Source organism: Oncorhynchus keta, unplaced genomic scaffold (assembly GCF_023373465.1).
Source record: "Oncorhynchus keta strain PuntledgeMale-10-30-2019 unplaced genomic scaffold, Oket_V2 Un_contig_2186_pilon_pilon, whole genome shotgun sequence".
Taxonomy (NCBI): domain Eukaryota; kingdom Metazoa; phylum Chordata; class Actinopteri; order Salmoniformes; family Salmonidae; genus Oncorhynchus; species Oncorhynchus keta.
Window position 1 is genome coordinate 125,825 of NW_026282653.1, and position 18,770 is coordinate 144,594.

Sequence of the window (18,770 nt, forward strand, 5' to 3'; positions counted from 1 at the left end):
AGTGCTTTATGGTAATTTTAACATATTAATAAATGTTTAATTTATTGAGGTGAGATGGGATTTGTACTTTACAGTAGTTTACCTTAATTGCATGGGTTTTGTGCAAGCAGGTTTTCTACTAGGTAATGTGTTCACATATTACAGCATATCAATGCTCCAGCGATTAAAAGAAAACATTTTAACAAGCAAATTTTGCAGTATTAAAACCAAAAAAACATACATAATTTGCTCATAAAGGTTCTTCTATCATTAACTACAGCCGGAAATACCTTTTGGATATTAGATCAGCAGTCACTCACCAGAAATTTTAGCAGAAATTCTACTTTCCTGACCTGGATCCTTTATTTGAACTTCCCTTGGCAGCCCTATTAATCTCGGGGGCTGGACCAAAACGCTGAAGCTGGAGAATAGATAGAAGGAGTGGGGCCCTAGTCAGACTCAGGTGGTGTGCATATACCATCCACCTCTTCCGAGTGTTTTACTCGTTATTGTTCAGTCTCTGGACAATAAAGTATACGAACTCAGGGCGTGGATTTCCTTCCAGAGACACATCAGGGACTGTTACATGCTGTTTAAAGACCGAGTCACTGGTGCTTCCTGCTTTAATTTTTGCTTGTAAGCAGGAATCAGGAGGATAGAATTGTGGTCTGATTTACCAAATGGAGGGCGAGGGAGAGCTTTGTACGCATCTCTGTGTGTGGAGCACAGGCGATCTAGAATTGTTTTCCTCTGGTTGCACATTTAACATGTTGATAGAAATTTGGTAGAACTGATTTAAGATTCTATTCATTAAAGTATCCGGCCACTAGGAGTACCGCCTCTGGGTGAGTGGTTTTCTGTTTGCTTATTTCCTTATACAGCTGACTGAGTGCGGTCTTATTGTGGTGGTAAATAAATAGCCACGAAAAGTATAGCTGAAACTCTCTAGGCAAGTAGTGTGGTCTGCAATTTATCACAATATACTCTACTTCAGGCGAGCAAAATCTAGAGACTTCCTTAGATTTTGTGCACCAGCTGTTGTTTACAAATATGCACAGACCGCCCCTCCCTCGTCTTACCGGAGTGTGCTGTCCTATCTTGTCGGTGCAGCATATATCCCGCCAGCTGAATATCCATGTCGTCATTCAGCCACGATTCCAAGAAACATAGGATATTACAGTTTTTGATGTCCCGTTGGTAGAATATTCATGATCGTACCTCGTCTAATTTATTATCCATTGATTGCACGTTGGCGAGTAGTATTGACGGTAAACGGCAGCTTTCCCACTCGCCTTTTCCGGGTCCTGACCAGGCATCCAATTCTTTGTCCTCTGTACCAGCGTTGCTTCTTCTTGCAAATAACTGGGATGTTGGCCCTGTGGGGTGTTTGGAGACTGTCCTCCTTCCTATAGAAAAAAATCTTTGTCTAATCCGAGGTGAGGGACCACTGTCCTCATACCCAGAAGCTCTTTTTTAGCATATGACATGGTTGTAGAAACATTATGTACAAAATAAGTTACAAATAACACGAAAACCCCCCACATAATAGCACAATTGGTTGTGTGCCCGCTTTGCTAAGACAACTGAACCCAAATAAATTCAGTTAGCATTTACAAGCCACCTGTTGTATGCTTTGTCATTGTCAACACACACACACACACACACACACACACACACACACACACACACACACACACACACACACACACACACACACACACACACACACACACACACACACACACACACACACACACAGCAAATGCAGGGACAGTTATTTTTCAGCAGACATTAGCTATGTCATCTTCAGTCCAGCTTAATGAGGTGGAGCTAACAAAACATTACAAAAACAAATCTGTCAACAAAATGTATTTGACTATCTGAGGTGGAATCTAGCTACAGTAACTAACGTTACCTTTTAACGGGTACCCTGATAAACTGTGTTGCAATGTTAGTTGCTGTCTGCAGATCCTGCTAGCTGGAGCTGGCACGTCCTTCGTCTTCAGGACATGGAGCCACTTCTTCAAAAGTTGTAGGTCCTGGTAGTCGACGGTAGTTTACCGAGGGATTTTTTTGGAGACGATTCATACAGCCTGGCGCTATACAGTTCATGTTTTTGAATTACTATTTGCTGTTGCCATCTTCGTTGTCCGCCCTAAACTCTCTTCGATTCACTCTCCAGGCGAAATCTCAATACCAAAGAGAATTTTCTGATTCCTGCCAGTGACACACTATGACAATTTAAAATGGCGCTGACCATAGCTCAAATAAACCTTGTCGACGATCAAAATACTAAATATAGAGATGTTTTTGTGTTAAATGCACATTTAGTATTAGTGGATTGAAATCATTTATTTGCTTCGATTTACTTCCCTAAGTGTTTCCATTCCCCTTTAAAGTAATGATGAACTGTCATTTCTCTTTGCTTATTTGAGCTGTTCTTGCCATATTATGGACTTGGTCTTTTACCAAATAAGGCTATCTTCTGTATACCACCCCTATCTTGTCACAACCCAACTGATTGGCTTAAACACATTAAGGAAAGAAATTCCACAAATTAACTTTTAACAAGGCACACCTGTTAAATGCATTCCAGGTGACTACCTCATCTACTTTTCTTGATCTACACTTGAACAGAAAATATTTAAAAGTTCAAATTAGTGCCGGTGGATGCCTTCCTCATAAACAGACTAAAGCACCTTATAGACTTTACGAACCTTGTCCTTTTAAGTGTAAATGATTTCATGAGTCAAGTCAAAACAGAGGATTCTAATCTTTTAATATGTGTTTCCTTCATGTTAGCGCTCTGACCACATATAAACTGTTTTTGATACGTTTATACTAACTGTTTGGTAATTAAGTGGATTCAGTCAGTGTGGATTCATGATGAAATTCCAATGCTTCTGTGGAATGTCAGGTAGTCTATAATTTTTTTGTTGACAGGTGTAGACAATACATTTTTTATTTTCAGATTTATTAACAGTGAAGACATATTGAAACCTAGGTTCATTTTTCAAAAATGCCCTGTATAATACAACATATTATAAAAAATATGGGACACGCAAATAAAATATCACAAATCACCCAGAAAACAGTTACATTCCTCCACAAATAAGTCCCCAGTCAATACTTTAATTGCTCGAACGACACCAGGACATCAAGATGAAATGTATTTGGAATTTTGTTTAAGTAATACGGTGCATTAAAACTAAAAACAGATTTATCTAGCTCAGTGGAGACCCTAGGAACCTCAAGAGATAACCAATCCTGTGGAACGGGTTAGGCAACTCAGGTGCCTATACTTCAACAGCAAAGTTAAATAAGAGTGAAGTTTTTGAAGTAGGGCCTTAATAAAAGAGAGTAATATAGAGATCTGTGGGTCTTTAGCGAAGTTCAGCCAACCTTTTGATACAGGATGCAGTGATGAATATCAAAACTGTCACCTCTAACTAAACTAAGGGCACTATGGTAGATAGCATCCAAAGGTTTAAGAAGCTAACTGCTTCAAAGACACAATGAAAACGTTGATGGACTGTCATACCTGTAAATGACCTAGATTATCCTAATAGTGATTAGCTTACTGTGCCCCTTTCAGTGGCTACGAGTCATTCAGGGTAGGCGGGGGCAGAGCCCCACCTGTTTTGAGCCCCACCTGTTTAACAAAATAATTCAATAAAATAAAAACATTTTGGTGCCTGTTTTGCATGTTATTTTGGCATTAATACATGTCACATATCAGTTTGCAGACAATGTAAATATATATATATATTGAGTTAATAGAGCCTCATACAAACATGGTCTTGTTTTTGCTTTCTTTGGTAAGGCAGCTCCAAAATGCAGGTGTTTCAGCCTTGATCAGTACTTTATATGGTGGTGGGGCAGCCAGTGGAAATACAGAGCATGTTGGTAATGTTCTCTAGTTGTGACGTGATTGGCTCAGTGTTCATGGAGACACAACGTCACCGCATAAACTACAGGGAGAGCTCGAAAATTTCTACTTGCACATCAGCTTCTGCACATCTATCACTCCAGTGCAAATTTGCTAAATTGTAAATGAGAACTTGTTCTCAAATAGCCTCTCTGGTTAAATAAATGTGAAATATAGATATATATTTTTAAACAATAGCATGGTATTCTTACACTGTAATAGCTACTGTAAATTGGACAGTGCAGTTAGAATCTAAGCTTTCTGCCAATATCAGATATGTGTATGTCCTGGGAAATGTTCTTGTTACTTGCAACCTCATGCAAATCGCATTAGCCTACATTAGCTCAACCGTCCCTAAGGGGAACCACCAATCCTGAGGAAGTTTTCATTATAGATTAGCAATTACACTTACTTTTGCTACATACGAATAATTAAAACCAAATACTTTTAGATTTTTACTCAAGTAGTATTTTACTGAGTGAGTTTTATGTGAGTCATTTCCTATTACGGTATGTTTACTTTTACTCAAGTATTACAATTGGGTACTTTTTACACTGCCTACGTCCTACCACACCATCTTCAGAGATAGCTGCGCACATGGAGATGTTTCCCCATATTGTCTAGGCACTTGGACGGTCAGCCATTGGCCAATGAGGTTCTGCCACAGCAATGAGTTTTGGCCAGGTTGAAGCCTGCTTCAAAGATACGCCTGTGATGGTTCACAGCTGCATCAAGCACCATCAATCTCTAAAAATATATTTAGGTTAGTTCATGGTAAGGCCTCGGTTTGCTACGTGGTCAACAACGATGGCCCAGACTTCATTAGACACAACAGTTCCCTGCCGCCTGCCTCGCTCTTTCTGATCGCCACCTCTTTGATATGGCCCATGTCCAACTATATGATGGGGCCCATGCTCACCTTATAAACAGGCCCCTTGTCCATGAGCTCTATGATTTCTTCCTCTCCCTTGCCATCTATCCTGTTCCATATTGAAAGAAATTGCAAGTGTTCACACACCCTTTTATATAGGTAACCAGTTGTGGTTACCACTATGTGAAATCAAATATCAATAACTATTAGTCATTATGTATGGTTATCATGTTAATACAGTGCATTCGGAAAGTATTCAAACCCCTTTTCCACATTTTGTTACAGCGTTATTCTGAAATCGATTAAATTGTTTTTTTCCCCCTTCGTCAGTCTACACACAATATCCCATAACGACAAAGAAAAAATAGAGTTATAGCTTACTTTCTCGTGTTTTTCTTCTTTCTCGTGTGCTTAACAAAACTTCTTCCACACCGATCTAGACAAACCATGTCTGTATGGATGGGAGCATTGTTATACTTAAACATAAAATAAAATAAAATGTATTTACATAGCCCTTCTTACTTTAGCTGATATATCAAAGTGCTGTACAGAAACCCAGCCTAAAACCCAAACAGCAAGCAATGCAGGTGTAGAAGCACAGAAAAACTCCATAGAAAGGCCAAAACCTAGGAAGAAACCTAGAGAGGAACCAGGCTATGAGGGGTGGCCAGTCCTCTTCTGGCTGTGCCGTGTGGAGATTATAATAGAACATGGCCAAGATGTTCAAATGTTTACAAATGACCAGTTCCATAGCTGCAGGCAGAACAGTTGAAACTGGAGCAGCAGCACGGCCAGGTGGACTGGGGACAGCAAGGAGTCATCATGCAAGGTAGTCCTGAGGCATGGTCCTAGGGCTCAGGTCCTCTGAGAGAGAGAAAGAAAGAGAGAAAGATCAAATTAGAGAGAGCATACTTAAATTCACACAGGACACCGGATAAGACAGGAGAAATACTCCAGATATAACAGACTGACCCTAGCCCCCACGACTCAAACTACTGCAGCATAAATAATGGAGGATCAGGAGACAGGAGGGGTCAGAAGACACTGTGGCCCCATCCGACAGGACAGGGCCAAAAAGGCAGGATATAACCCCACCCACTTTGCCAAAGCACAGCCCCCACACCACTAAAGGGATAACTTCAACCACCAACTTACCATCCTGAGACAAGGCTGTGTATAGCCCACAAAGATCTCCGCCACGGTACAACCCAAGGGGGGCACCAACCCAAACAGGAAGACCACGTCAGTGACTCAACTCACTCAAGTGACGCACCCCTCCTAGGGACGGCATGGAAGAGCACCAGTAAGCCAGTGACTCAGTAATAGGGTTAGAGGCAGAGAATCCCAGTGGAGAGAGGGCAACCAGCCAGGCAGAGACAGCAGGGGCGACTCGTTGCTCCAGTGCCTTTCCGTTCACCTTCACACTCCTTGGCCAGACTACACTCAATCATATGACCTACTGAAGAGATGAGTCTTCAGTAAAGACTTAAACTGAGTCTGCGTCTCTCACATGCGTCGGCAGACCATTTCATAAAAATGGAACTCTTTAAAAGACCAAAAATTTAGCTCGTTAAAGGGCCTTCCCCAAACTGTTCCCACAAAGTTGAAAGCACAGAATCGTCTAGAATGTCATTGTATGCTGTAGCGTTAAGACTTCCCTTCACTGGAACTAAGTGCTCTAGCCCCCACCATGAAAAACAGCACCGACATTATTCCTAATCCACCAAACTTTACAGTTGACACTATGCATTCGGGCAGGTAGCATTCTCCTTGATTTCCCAAAACACAGATTTGTCCGTAGGACTGCCAGATGGTGAAACTTGATTCATCACTCCAGCGAACGACTTCCACTGCTCCAGAGTCCAATATCGGTGAGTTTTTAACCACTTCAGCCAACACTTGACATTGCGCATGGGGAGCTTAGGCTTGTGTGCGGCTGCACATGGAAACCAGACGAACTGTGCTGACGTTGTTTCCAGAGGAAGTTTGGAACTCGGTAGTGAGTGTTACAACCGAGGACAGACAATTTATACACGCTAAGCACTTCAGCACTCCACAGTCCAATTCTGTGAGCTTGTTTGGCCTACCACTTCACAGCTGAGCTGTTGTTGCTCCTTGATGTTTCCACTACACAATAACAGTACTTACAGTTGACGGGGGCAATTCTCGCAGGGCAGAAATATGACGAACTGACTTGTTGGAATGGTGGTATCCTATGTCGGTCCCATGTTGAAAGTCACTGAGCTATTCAGTAAGGCCATTCTACTGCCAATGTTTGTCTATGGAGATTGCAAAATGTGTGTGCTCGATTTTAAACACCACAGACGGCTGCTGAGGGGAGAATGGCTCCTAATAATGGCCAGAACGACGCAAATGGAATGGCATCAAACACCTGGAAACCATGTGTTTGATGTATTTGAAACCATTCCACGGATTCCGCTCCACTCATTACCTCGAGTCTGTTCTCCCCAATTAAGGTGCTACCAACTTCCTGGTCTTTACACCTTTCAGCAACGGGTGTGGCTGAAATAGCCAAATCCACTTATATGAAGGGGTGTCCCCATACTTTTGTAGATGTATTTGTCTTTTACATTATTATAATTTATTTTGGTAAGACAATATATGCGTCCCATGACACAGTGCTAACCACATAGTGTTCAGGCACTCTATTTTAAGCTGTTTGACCACAGTAAAAGTCCAGCAACCCTTCCTATGACCCTACTGAGTCTTGTTCACCCCACTTTAGCTGAGACAGGTAATAGTCAGTCCAATACACTGTATATTGCATTAGCATGTATGGAGGGGGGCGAAATAAAAGCCAGCAACATTATGACACAGTCCCCCTGCAAAACTAAACATATTTGGTTAGTAGTAATCTCTAGTGGACAGATTAATGGTTAGTGACACTTCTGCAAGAATTTTACTTCTCGGTAACTGAGATTAGGTTAGTAGAGAACGTTCGGAGTCCTTTCCACCTCACTTTAGCACTCTACAGTTCAATATGTGTTCCATTGTTATGTTCTATGTTCTGTTGCATGGGTAAATAGTCACACACTCTGAAAGACCAAATAATTAGCATTTATTAGCAAAAGATAGTAAGACAACTGCTGGACACAGTACATAGTGTTATGGTTTCACAGGACTAGGATAAGACACAAGGCTTTAAGCCACTAGGATAAAGATAACCACTATTATTTTATTAATTTAACCTTTATTTAACTCGGTGTAAAGGAAGTGAAATAGCAAGCTAGTTAGCGGTGGTGCGCATTAAATAGCGTTTCAATCGGTGACGTCACTTGCTCTGAGACCTTGAAGTAGTAGTTCCCCTTGCTCTGCAAGGGCCCCGGCACCACCGCTAAATAGCTAGCTATTTCATATCCGTTACATAGGCAGATCAGTTAAGAACAAATTCTTATTCTCAGCCTACCTGGGAATAGTGGGTTAACTGCCTTGTTCAGGGGCAGAACTGCAGATTTGTTTTACCTTGTCAGCTCAGGGATTCAATCCAGCAACCGTTGTTACTGGCCCAACGTTCTAACCACTAGGGTTCCTTCAGTCCCACCACTAGGGCCATATAAACATCCAGGAATACATCTCAAGAAAACTGGAAAGACATTTAAACTGTGATAGGATCTGTAAGAACCGAGAAACACCTTTAAGCACAGAACCACTCATACACATAACATAGCCATTTTTCAATGTGCTCCACCTTACAATATTATTTATCTTATGTAAAGTTGTCATTCTCTTTAGTGCACTATGACTATGCAAAACTGCAAAAAAAATTGATTTCTTATCATACACAGCGTTTAAACAACAGATGTTTATTTTGAAGGCAAATCGGAAAACCGGAAGTTTTAATGTTGCTGCCATGACGCTAATAAAGACCAACGAAGCAAGCAGTGCCTACACATAAACCTTCCGGTGAAGAACACGAAAGCGCGAAGGTTCTGCCTTCGAGAGTGTTGAACCACCCATGGTTGTTTGCATTCGTTGTTTCAGTCATGATCCATTAATAATGTCTAAAACTCAACAGACACTTTTTATTTATTTATAAGTGAATTATTTTCATAATTTTTCACGTCCTGCGAGATTTCAATTTCCTATACCTCCCTATATGTCCGTCCGTAAAATATTCCGACTGATTCATACAGGAAGCACATTAAGTTGTGTGCAGTTCAGCTCCTATATATTTAATCTTAAACATATTGTCAATTTATCAATAGTTCTGAAACATGGCTGTATCGAATTATTCATTGAAGGTCAACAGACAGCTTTTGGATCCCAGCTTTGAGAGTTACAGACTGTCTCTGGAGCCCATACCAATTTACAACGTAGAGCTAGATGCTGGTGAGAAACTGCCCGCCACGTCGCATTATCCTTAGAGCATGCTAATATTGCCATTATTTTTGATTTAGCTAGAGGGCTGCTAACTTTTGAAGAAAGCTTGGCGTGAGTGAGATTTGCTATGTGAATTTCATTTCCCCTAACACAACCCATGTTTTAAATGGAATTTCCTGCAATTCTATGTATTCTTACATGGCTTAAGCCTAAAACCAGGGTGGAATAAATAAAAAAATCACAGGTCAGGAGTGTTCAGGGTGCTTTCAACATTAAATTAACACTCAAAATTGGATGACTTTGTTACTTAGCGATTTTTTGGGGGGGGATGCAATTTGCTAATAAAGTATGCTAATATTATTTCAATTGTTTTATGTGGTTTTACACTATTCAGGCAGTAATTAAATACTAAAAACGGTGGGAAGATTGGAAGCAGAGTGTCTAATCCCTGTTCTTATGCAACTCGTGTCAGGGAGTGTTACCAATACACCAAGGCTCTGCACAGGAAACATTCATGTTTAATGGCAGTGGGTAACCAAATCATAGATTGCAGTTGACTTTTCTATATACTGCTTCAAGATAAGGACACAAACATTTTGTAATTTGGGTGAAATCTCTTGAAGAAAGGTCTCTAAGAAAATCCTGCTTGCTCTTCAGGAGGGTTGGCCACCACCCCTGATCTATGTTTCCCAAGTGCCGGGTGATTGAAATGTTTTTCTTATTACAATTCATTTCTCAAAATCACCAAACCTTGAAGAAAAATCTGATGAATTTGGGTGGTTTATACCTACTAGGTGAAGATCCTTGACATCATCTTACTCTACCTAGACACAATATTATGCTTTATGAGTTGCCTAGAATGTGCACAATAGTAAAATTTCAAATTATATTTGATTCTTGGAGCATTTACGATCCAATGCTTATTTGTATGACTTGTTCATGAATGGCTGCAAAAATACATGGCCTCATAATTCATTTCCAAAGACACAAGTAGGCATATGAGATTTCTAATATGTGATTACACTGGCAAAATTGGGAAGAAGTGGAATAATAAAACACATGTGGGGAATAACAGCAGTGTTCTTCAAATCAAAATCAAATCAAATCAAATTTTATTTGTCACATACACATGGTTAGCAGATGTTAAATGCGAGTGTAGCGAAATGCTTGTGCTTCTAGTTCCGACAATGCAGTGATAACCAACAAGTAATCTAACTAACAATTCCAAAACTACTGTCTTATACACAGTGTAAGGGGATAAGGAACATGTACATAAGGATATATGAATGAGTGATGGTACAGAGCAGCATACAGTAGATGGTATCGAGTACAGTATATACATATGAGATGAGTGTGTAGACAAAGTAAACAAAGTGGCATAGTTAAAGTGGCTAGTGATACATGTGTTACATAAGGATGCAGTCGATGATGTAGAGTACAGTATATACATATGCATATGAGATGAATAATGTAGGGTAAGTAACATTATATAAGGTAGCATTGTTTAAAGTGGCTAGTGATATATTTACATAATTCCCATCAATTCCCATTATTAAAATGGCTGGAGTTGGGTCAGTGTCAATGACAGTGTGTTGGCAGCAGCCACTCAATGTTAGTGGTGGCTGTTTAACAGTCTGATGGCCTTGAGATAGAAGCTGTTTTTCAGTCTCTCGGTCCCAGCTTTGATGCACCTGTACTGACCTCGCCTTCTGGATGATAGCGGGGTGAACAGGCAGTGGTTCGGGTGGTTGATGTCCTTGATGATCTTTATGGCCTTCCTGTAACAAAAGGGCAGGTAGTTTGCCCCCGGTGATGCGTTGTGCAGTCCTCACTACCCTCTGGAGAGCCTTACGGTTGAGGGCGGAGCAGTTGCCGTACCAGGCGGTGATACAGCCCGCCAGGATGCTCTCGATTGTGCATCTGTAGAAGTTTGTGAGTGCTTTTGCTGACAAGCACAGTAATTACCCTATATGTTAGCCCATTGTTAGGAATGCACATTTTTCCACTGATCAGACTAAATATAGTAAATGGATAATAACATCCATTGATGACAAATCTGCCCCTACACATAACCAAATTATTTTCCTATTCTCCCCCATCTAGAATCAAATGTACACTTTTGGGTTCACAATCTGTTTAACAAAATTATTTTCATAGTTACAAATCAGGTCACCCTACCAAACATACTGTAGGTCTGTCTGCTGCCTTTTCATCACAAGCTAAATGCCAATCCCCAAACGAGGGGACTAATGTAAATGTGGAACAACTTTAGTACATGCTGACAAAGGGCTGCCATTCTACAATAAGGAAGGGAGTAAAAGCAACCTAATTTTGTCGACAACATTGTACGTAAAACAGCGCTACCGTGCTACTCTTTTTACAGTTTTAGAAACTCAGTGGAGAACGTTCTAGCTCGCCATTCAGTTTCACTCTAATCTTGAGGGGTGTTTCTTTACCACATGATTCCTTACATAACTAGACCAATCATAATGGTTCAATGTGCCGCCCCAAGACAGGACAATGATAAAAGTTCCGCTCGTGATGTTAAATTGCAGGCCCAGATGCTGCAATTTCAAAATGATTTGGAGCACAGTTGAAAAGTTAACTCTCTGACTATACAGTACAATGGACAAATAAAAACAGTACTTTTCAATATGAGGTATGTTGTGAGAAGAGGGTCAATTTTTTAAATGTTTTCTTTATTTAACTAGGCAAGTCAGTTAAGAACAAATTTTTATTTTCAATGACGGCTGAGGAACAGTGGGTTAACTGCCTGTTCAGGGGCAGAATGACAGCTCGGGGGTTTGAACTTGCAACCTTCCGGCTACTAGTCCAACGCTCTAACCACTAGGCTACCCTGCCGCCCCAAATGCGTGTCTCACGGCAGCTCTATAGCTGGCAATTTTTTTCCCATTGTTTGACAGTATTACAGTATTACAATAAATGCACACTAATGACATGGTCTTTGAAAATCATTTGTCAATGTTAAAGGGATAGTCCGTGATTTCGACAATGAAGCCCTTTATTTAAGAGTACTTCCCCAGAGCCACTTGTATGTATCTGAGTCCGGTTTAAAGGAAGTAGGAGGTAGTTTCGCGAGCCAATAGAGATCAATGGCGACTATAGGCTCCCACTCCGCCATGGCTCATTGGCCAAAGCCTATGGAAATCATGTTTTGTTGTTGTTGGATTAATGGCAAAAATAAGATCTGCGGTAAACAGCCTTAAGAGATTTTCGACGTTTTGTTCTGAGAATTTTCATCAGCTAGTCACTTTTAGCGAATGATGAAGCATTTATATAATAAAAGCAAGCACATAAAGCACCCAGGCTTAATAATCCATAAAGGCCATGTTAACTGATAATAATTTCACAAATGCAAAATATACACTTACTGTACACAGTTTTAACATTTTTGACAGTATTTTTTTTTTCCGTGATGACACGTTTGAGGTGTCTGTCTTCTATTCATACATAGGTGTTCAGAGTTGCAACATCATCTATGCAGAATGATTGTACCTTTTTATAGGTTATGCCATAAAAACACTAGCCTAGATAATATTCATCAATGGTATAGCATCCAGTTTTTTAAATGACATTTCACAAATTTACATTACCTCCTCTCTATAGCTGTGGCGGAGGTGAAACTGAAGGACAGTCAATACACCCTGGACCATGTGCGTGCTTTTGGCATGTACAACTACCTGCATATAGACCCCTGGTATGAGGACAGTGTTTTCTTTGTTGACTGCAAAGGGCGAGTGCTGAATCTTACGGTTACCCTGGTAAGTATCTCTCAAAATGCTTGATGGGTATCTTGTAAATTTCTTCTGAAAAATGAATGCTGCTTCACAGTGGAAATGCTTTTTTTGTTTTTATACCAAGAGCCCAACACCTCTCAGGACATTGCTTCAGTTATACCTCCATCCAACTTGAAATTGATGCCTCCATAATGCATAGCTTTTGAGAAGTATTATTAGTGGAGCAAAGTCTATCTGATACTAATATTCTGACTTGTCCACTCAATGCACTGGTAAAACAGCACATGGGTAACCCACTTAATATGTATATACTGTATTCTAGTCAAGGCCTATCCTATATAACTAGTGTTGTACATACCTTTTTATATTCCTATACTGCCCATGTCTATCTATACACACCATCATATACATACAGGGCATTCGGAAAGTATTCAGACCCCTTGACTTTTTACACATTTTGTTACGTTTTGTTCTAAAATTGATTAAATGTTTTTCGTCATTCATCTACACACAAAGCAAAAACAGTTTTTTAGAGTTGGTGCATCCCGTTTCCATTGATCATCCTTGAGATGTTTCTACAACTTGATTGGAGTCCACCTGTGGTAAATTCAATTGATTGGACATGATTTGGAAAGGCACACACCTGTCTATAAGGTCCCACAGTTGACAGTGCAGTGCATGTCAGAGCAGTAACCAAGCCATGAGGTCGAAGGAATTGTCCATAGAGCTCAGAGACAGGATTGCGTCAAGGCACAGATTTGTGGAAGGGTACCAAAAAATGTCTGCACCATTGAAGGTCCCCAAGAACACAGCCAACCTGAGCAATCAGGGGAGAAGGGCCTTGGTCAGGGAGGTGACCAAGAACCCGATGGTCCCTCTGACAGAGCTCCAAAGTTATTTTCTGTGGTGGTAGGACTTTCCAGAAGGAGAAAAATTTCTGCAGCTCTCCACCAATCAGGCCTTTATCTTCGAGCCATGAGATCGAAGGAATAGTCCGTAGAGCTCTCGAGAGCAAAGAAATTGTCCGTAGAGCTCTGATACAGGATTGTGTCGAGTCACAGATGTGGGGAAGGGTACAAAACAAATTCTGCTTCTTTGAAGATCCCCAAGAACACAGTGGCCTCCATCATTCTTAAATGGAAGACATTTGGAACCACTCTCTTATTAGAGCAGGCCCCCCGGCCAAACTGAGCAATCGGGAGAGAAGGGCCTTGGTCAGGGAGGTGACCAAGAACCTGATGGTCACTCTGACAGGTGTGGCTTTGGTACAAGTCTCTGAATGTCCTTGAGTGGCCCAGCCAGAGCCCGGACTTGAACCCTATCGAACATCTCTGGAGAGACCTGAAAATAGCTGTGCAACAACGCTCCACATCAAACCTGACAGAGTTTGAGAGGGTCTGCAGAGAAGAATGGGAGAAACTCCCCAAATACAGTATGCCAAGCTTGTAGCGTCATACCCAGAAGACTCAAAGCTGTAGTCGCTGCCAAAAGTGTTTCAACAAAGTACTGAGTTAAGGGTCTTAATACTTACATTTGCAAACAATTTTAAAAACTGTTTTTTGTTTTGTCATTGTAGGATATTGTGTGTAGATTTGATGAGGAGAAAAAACTGTTTATTACATTTTAGAATAAGGCTGTAACATAATAATGTGGAGAAAGTGGAGGTCTGAATACTTTCCAAATGCACTGTATATATTTATATTCCGGACTCTGACATTGCTCGTTGTAATATTTCTATATTTTTGAATTTCTTTGTTTTGTTAGTTATTGTTGGAGTTACACTGTTTGGAGCTAGGAACATAAGCATTTCGCTACACCTGAGATAACATCTGCTAAATATGTGTACATGACCAATACAATTTGTTTTGGGTAAATCCATTTGAATGTAACCACTTTTTGACAGTATCCCTTTTGATTCCAACAACACTTTCCATATGTTTTCCCATGGAAGAAGTGGTCAGAAAATGACTTTTTGTACCTGAATGCCAAAACATTCAGTAGATAAAGCTGCTCAAATTTGACCCATTTTGCACACCCCACCATATTTTGAGCTCCATGTCTTCATCACTGGAAAAGGGATACAGTTGAATTTTATATAATTAATAAGCTTACAAACAGGGTTGTCCTTATTTAAACTTTTTTTTTTCATAAAAAAATAATGAATCGTTTGAACCTTGAACATCAATTATCTAAAAAAGCATAAACTAATTCACATATGTTGAAGCTTAGACCCTACTTTACATCATCGGAGGTTTTTGTATTGTGCCCGCCATCGGTTGAGACACAACATGCTCTTGAAAACAGGGTGGGTCTCATTTCAGTCATAGAAATATAATTCACAGAATTGACTATCCCTTCAAACCACTGCAATTTAGTTGGTACACCATTGAAATGTAAATTGAATTGACATTTTTACTTCTAATTACTACCACAAAGATGGCTGCCGGTCCACCCACTGTCAACTTAAGTGGTCATGTCTATTCTATTATCTATATTTCTATGGTTTCCTATGGTGGATTGACAGTATACTTTAAAACAGCGATATTCCCATTCAAGTCAACATTCTCTGATGTGTGAGCCTCCAACCATATTTGTGGTACCATTTAAAAGTTAACATTTTCAATTTTATTCCCATTTTAGTACGTTTATCAGCCGAAACATGACACCCACCCTGTATTCAAGAGCATGTTGTCTCAACCGATGACGGGCAACAACACAAAAAACATCAGATGTCAAGTAGGGCTTAAGCTACAACATATGCGTTTTTAGATCATTGAAGTTTAAGCTAACAAAAAAAAAGACAATGTTTAGGAAAGGGACATTTTACCGCGAGACACTATTTCGTTTTTAACCGAGTCTTTGTACATAATTATGAGTAGTGAAAGGTGTTTCAGACGTAATTATGCATCATAGCGGTATTTTCAAATTTTTGCGTCGTGAGAGTTCACCCAAGGACGTCATTAGTTGATTGAGCCTGCTGTCTGATCTAAAAATGAACGGAGTCATGTTTTGTAGCAATTATTGTGGCCTTTTTTTTTGCCGATTGCACGATCACGCTAGCAGCGTGTAAATATGGTTGTCCTTGTTTAATAGAGCCATTGGACTTGTCTCAACGACGTTCCTATCTGCCAAGACATTGCAGGATATCTAGAGTGACACCTTTGCCCTGGCTTTGTGAAGACTGCCGCTGACAGGAGCCCTAATTCCTTGTCCAATTGTGTTTCCATCCTCCAAGGGAGGCTTTTAAAAATGGATAGTACTAGTTTCTACAAGTTCACGGGAGCTACAGTGGGGCAAAATAGTATTTGGTAAGCCACCAATTGTGCAAGTTCTCCCACTTAAAAATATGAGAGGCCTGTAATTTTCATCATAGGAACACTTCAACTATGACAGACAAAAGGAGAACACAAATCCAGATAATCACATTGTAGGGTTTTTTATGAATTTATTTTCAAATTATGGTGGAAAATAAGTATTTGGTCACCTACAAACAAGCAATATTTCTGGCTCTCACAGACCTGTAACTTCTTCTTTTAAGAAGCTCCTCTGTCCTCCACTCGTTAGCTGTATTAATGGCACCTGTTTGAACTTGTTATCAGTATAAAAGACACCTGTCCACAACCTCAAACAGTCACACTCCAAACTTCACTATGGCCAAGACCAAAGAGCTGTCAAAGGACACCAGAAACAAAATTGTAGACCTGCACCACACTGGGAAGACTGAATCTGCAATAGGTAAGCAGCTTGGTTTGAAGAAATCAACTGTGGGAGCAATTATTAGGAAATGGAAGACATACAAGACCACTGATAATCTCCCTCAATCTGGGGCTCCACGCAAGATCTCACCCTGTGGGGTCAAAATTATCACAAGAACGGTGAGCAAAAATCCCAGAACCACACGGGGGGACCTAGTGAATGACCTGCAGAGAGCTGGGACCAAAGTAACAAAGCCTACCATCAGTAACACACTACGCCACCAGAGACTCAAATCCTGCAGTGCCAGAGGTGTCCCCCTGCTTAAGCCAGTACATGTCCAGGCCCGTCTGAATTTTGCTAGAGAGCATTTGGATGATCCAGAAGAAGATTGGGAGAATGTCATATGGTCAGATGAAACCAAAATAGAACTTTTTGGTAAAAACTCAACTCGTCGTGTTTGGAGGACAAAGAATGCTGAGTTGCATCCAAAGAACACCATACCTACTGTGAAGCTTGGGGGTGGAAACATCATGCTTTGGGGCTGTTTTTCTGCAAAGGGACCAGGACGACTGATCAGTGTAAAGGAAAGAATGAATGGGGCCATGTATCGTGAGATTTTGAGTCAAAACCTCCCGTCAGCAAGGGCATTGGAGATGAAACGTGGCTGGGTCTTTCAGCATGACAATGATCCCAAACACACCGCCCGGACAACGAAGGAGTGGCTTCGTAAGAAGCATTTCAAGGTCCTGGAGTGGCCTAGCCAGTCTCCAGATCTCAACCCCATAGAAAATCTTTGGAGGGAGTTGAAAGTCCATGTTGCCCAGCAACAGCCCAAAAACATCACTGCTCTAGAAGAGATCTGCATGGAGGAATGGGCCAAAATACCAGCAACAGTGTGTGAAAACCTTGTGAAGACTTAAAGAAAACGTTTGACCTCTGTCATTGCCAACAAAGGGTATATAACAAAGTATTGAGATAAACTTTTGTTATTGACCAAATACTTATTTTCCATCATAATTTGCAAATAAATTCATAAAAAATCCTACAAGGTGATTTTCTGGATTTTTTTTCTTCTCATTTTGTCTGTCATAGTTAAAGTGTACCTATGATGAAAATTACAGGCCTCTCTCATCTTTTTAAGTGGGAGTTCTTGCACAATTGGTGGCTGACTAAAAACCTTTTTTGCCCCACTGTATTTGGCTGTCAGGAGCTAGCTAGCAATATACACTTTCTTTTCACACAATGCAGTGTTGTTCAGTCAGTACAGTATCATTTTGTGATAGATTTGGACATAACGTGGCTTGCTAGTACCACTACAAGCAAGTTGAGCCAGCTAGCTTTGTTTGCTATACCCAGAATGTATACAAAGGGAATACTTGCATTTGGTGTGGGGGGGTGCAGTGAGGTGTTCATAGTCACTTTGATACAAGGGGAGATTGTAGCCTAATGTTGTAGCTATGCATCTCATTAGTAGCAAAACTGGATAAATGTTTTGACGATGATGACGAAGAGTAAAGGAATGACTTTGGCTTCGACTCAAATCAAAGCTTATAGCTGTGTGTTCTAGCCAACGGGTGTCTGTGAGATGTGTAATATACTCCCATCGTGCTGTGACAGTAGCAATACAGACAGTACACAATGATTGCCCATGAAAGTCTAATAGCATTTGTTTTTGTAATTCTTTTACAGACAATACCGCTTGGTGGCCTACATATTATTTTTGGAGTTTGGTATATGTGGGGAGAAGTTAGGCAGCGAACACCGAATCCCAGTCCCAAAGCCACTCCTGCATTGTCTTGGCTATGTGCTTAGGGTTGTTGTCCTGTTGGAAGGTGAACCGTCGCCCTAATATGAGGTCCTGAGTGCTCTGGGGCAGGTTTTCATCAAGGATCTCTCTGTACTCTGCACTGCTCCGTTCATCTTTCCCTCCAACCTGACTCGTCTCCAGGTCCCTGCCGCTGAAAAACATCCCCACAGCATGATACTTCCACCGCCATGCTTCACCGTAGGAATGGTGCCAGGTGTCCTCCAGACATGCCGCTTGGCGTTCAGGTCAAAGAGTTCAATGAGACTATCTTGTTTCTCATCGTCAGAGTCCTTTAGGTGCCTTTTGGCAAACTCTAAACGGGCTGTCATGTGCCATTTTACTGAGGAGTGGTTTCTGTCTGGCCACTCTACCATAGCGGCCTGACCGGCC

General features: G+C 40.8%; 1 protein-coding gene across 1 annotated transcript in view; it reads left to right on the plus strand.

Moving 5' to 3' along the window:
* Nucleotides 1–8,913: 8,913 nt before the first annotated feature.
* Nucleotides 8,914–18,770, plus strand: part of nudcd1 (NudC domain containing 1) — a 39,841-nt gene continuing 29,984 nt past the window's right edge. The window contains exons 1-2 of the mRNA XM_035765822.1: nucleotides 8,914–9,128; nucleotides 12,747–12,901. Coding sequence (XP_035621715.1) covers nucleotides 9,014–9,128; nucleotides 12,747–12,901 — 270 coding nt within the window. The 5' untranslated portion in view covers nucleotides 8,914–9,013. The remainder of the gene's footprint in view (nucleotides 9,129–12,746; nucleotides 12,902–18,770) is intronic.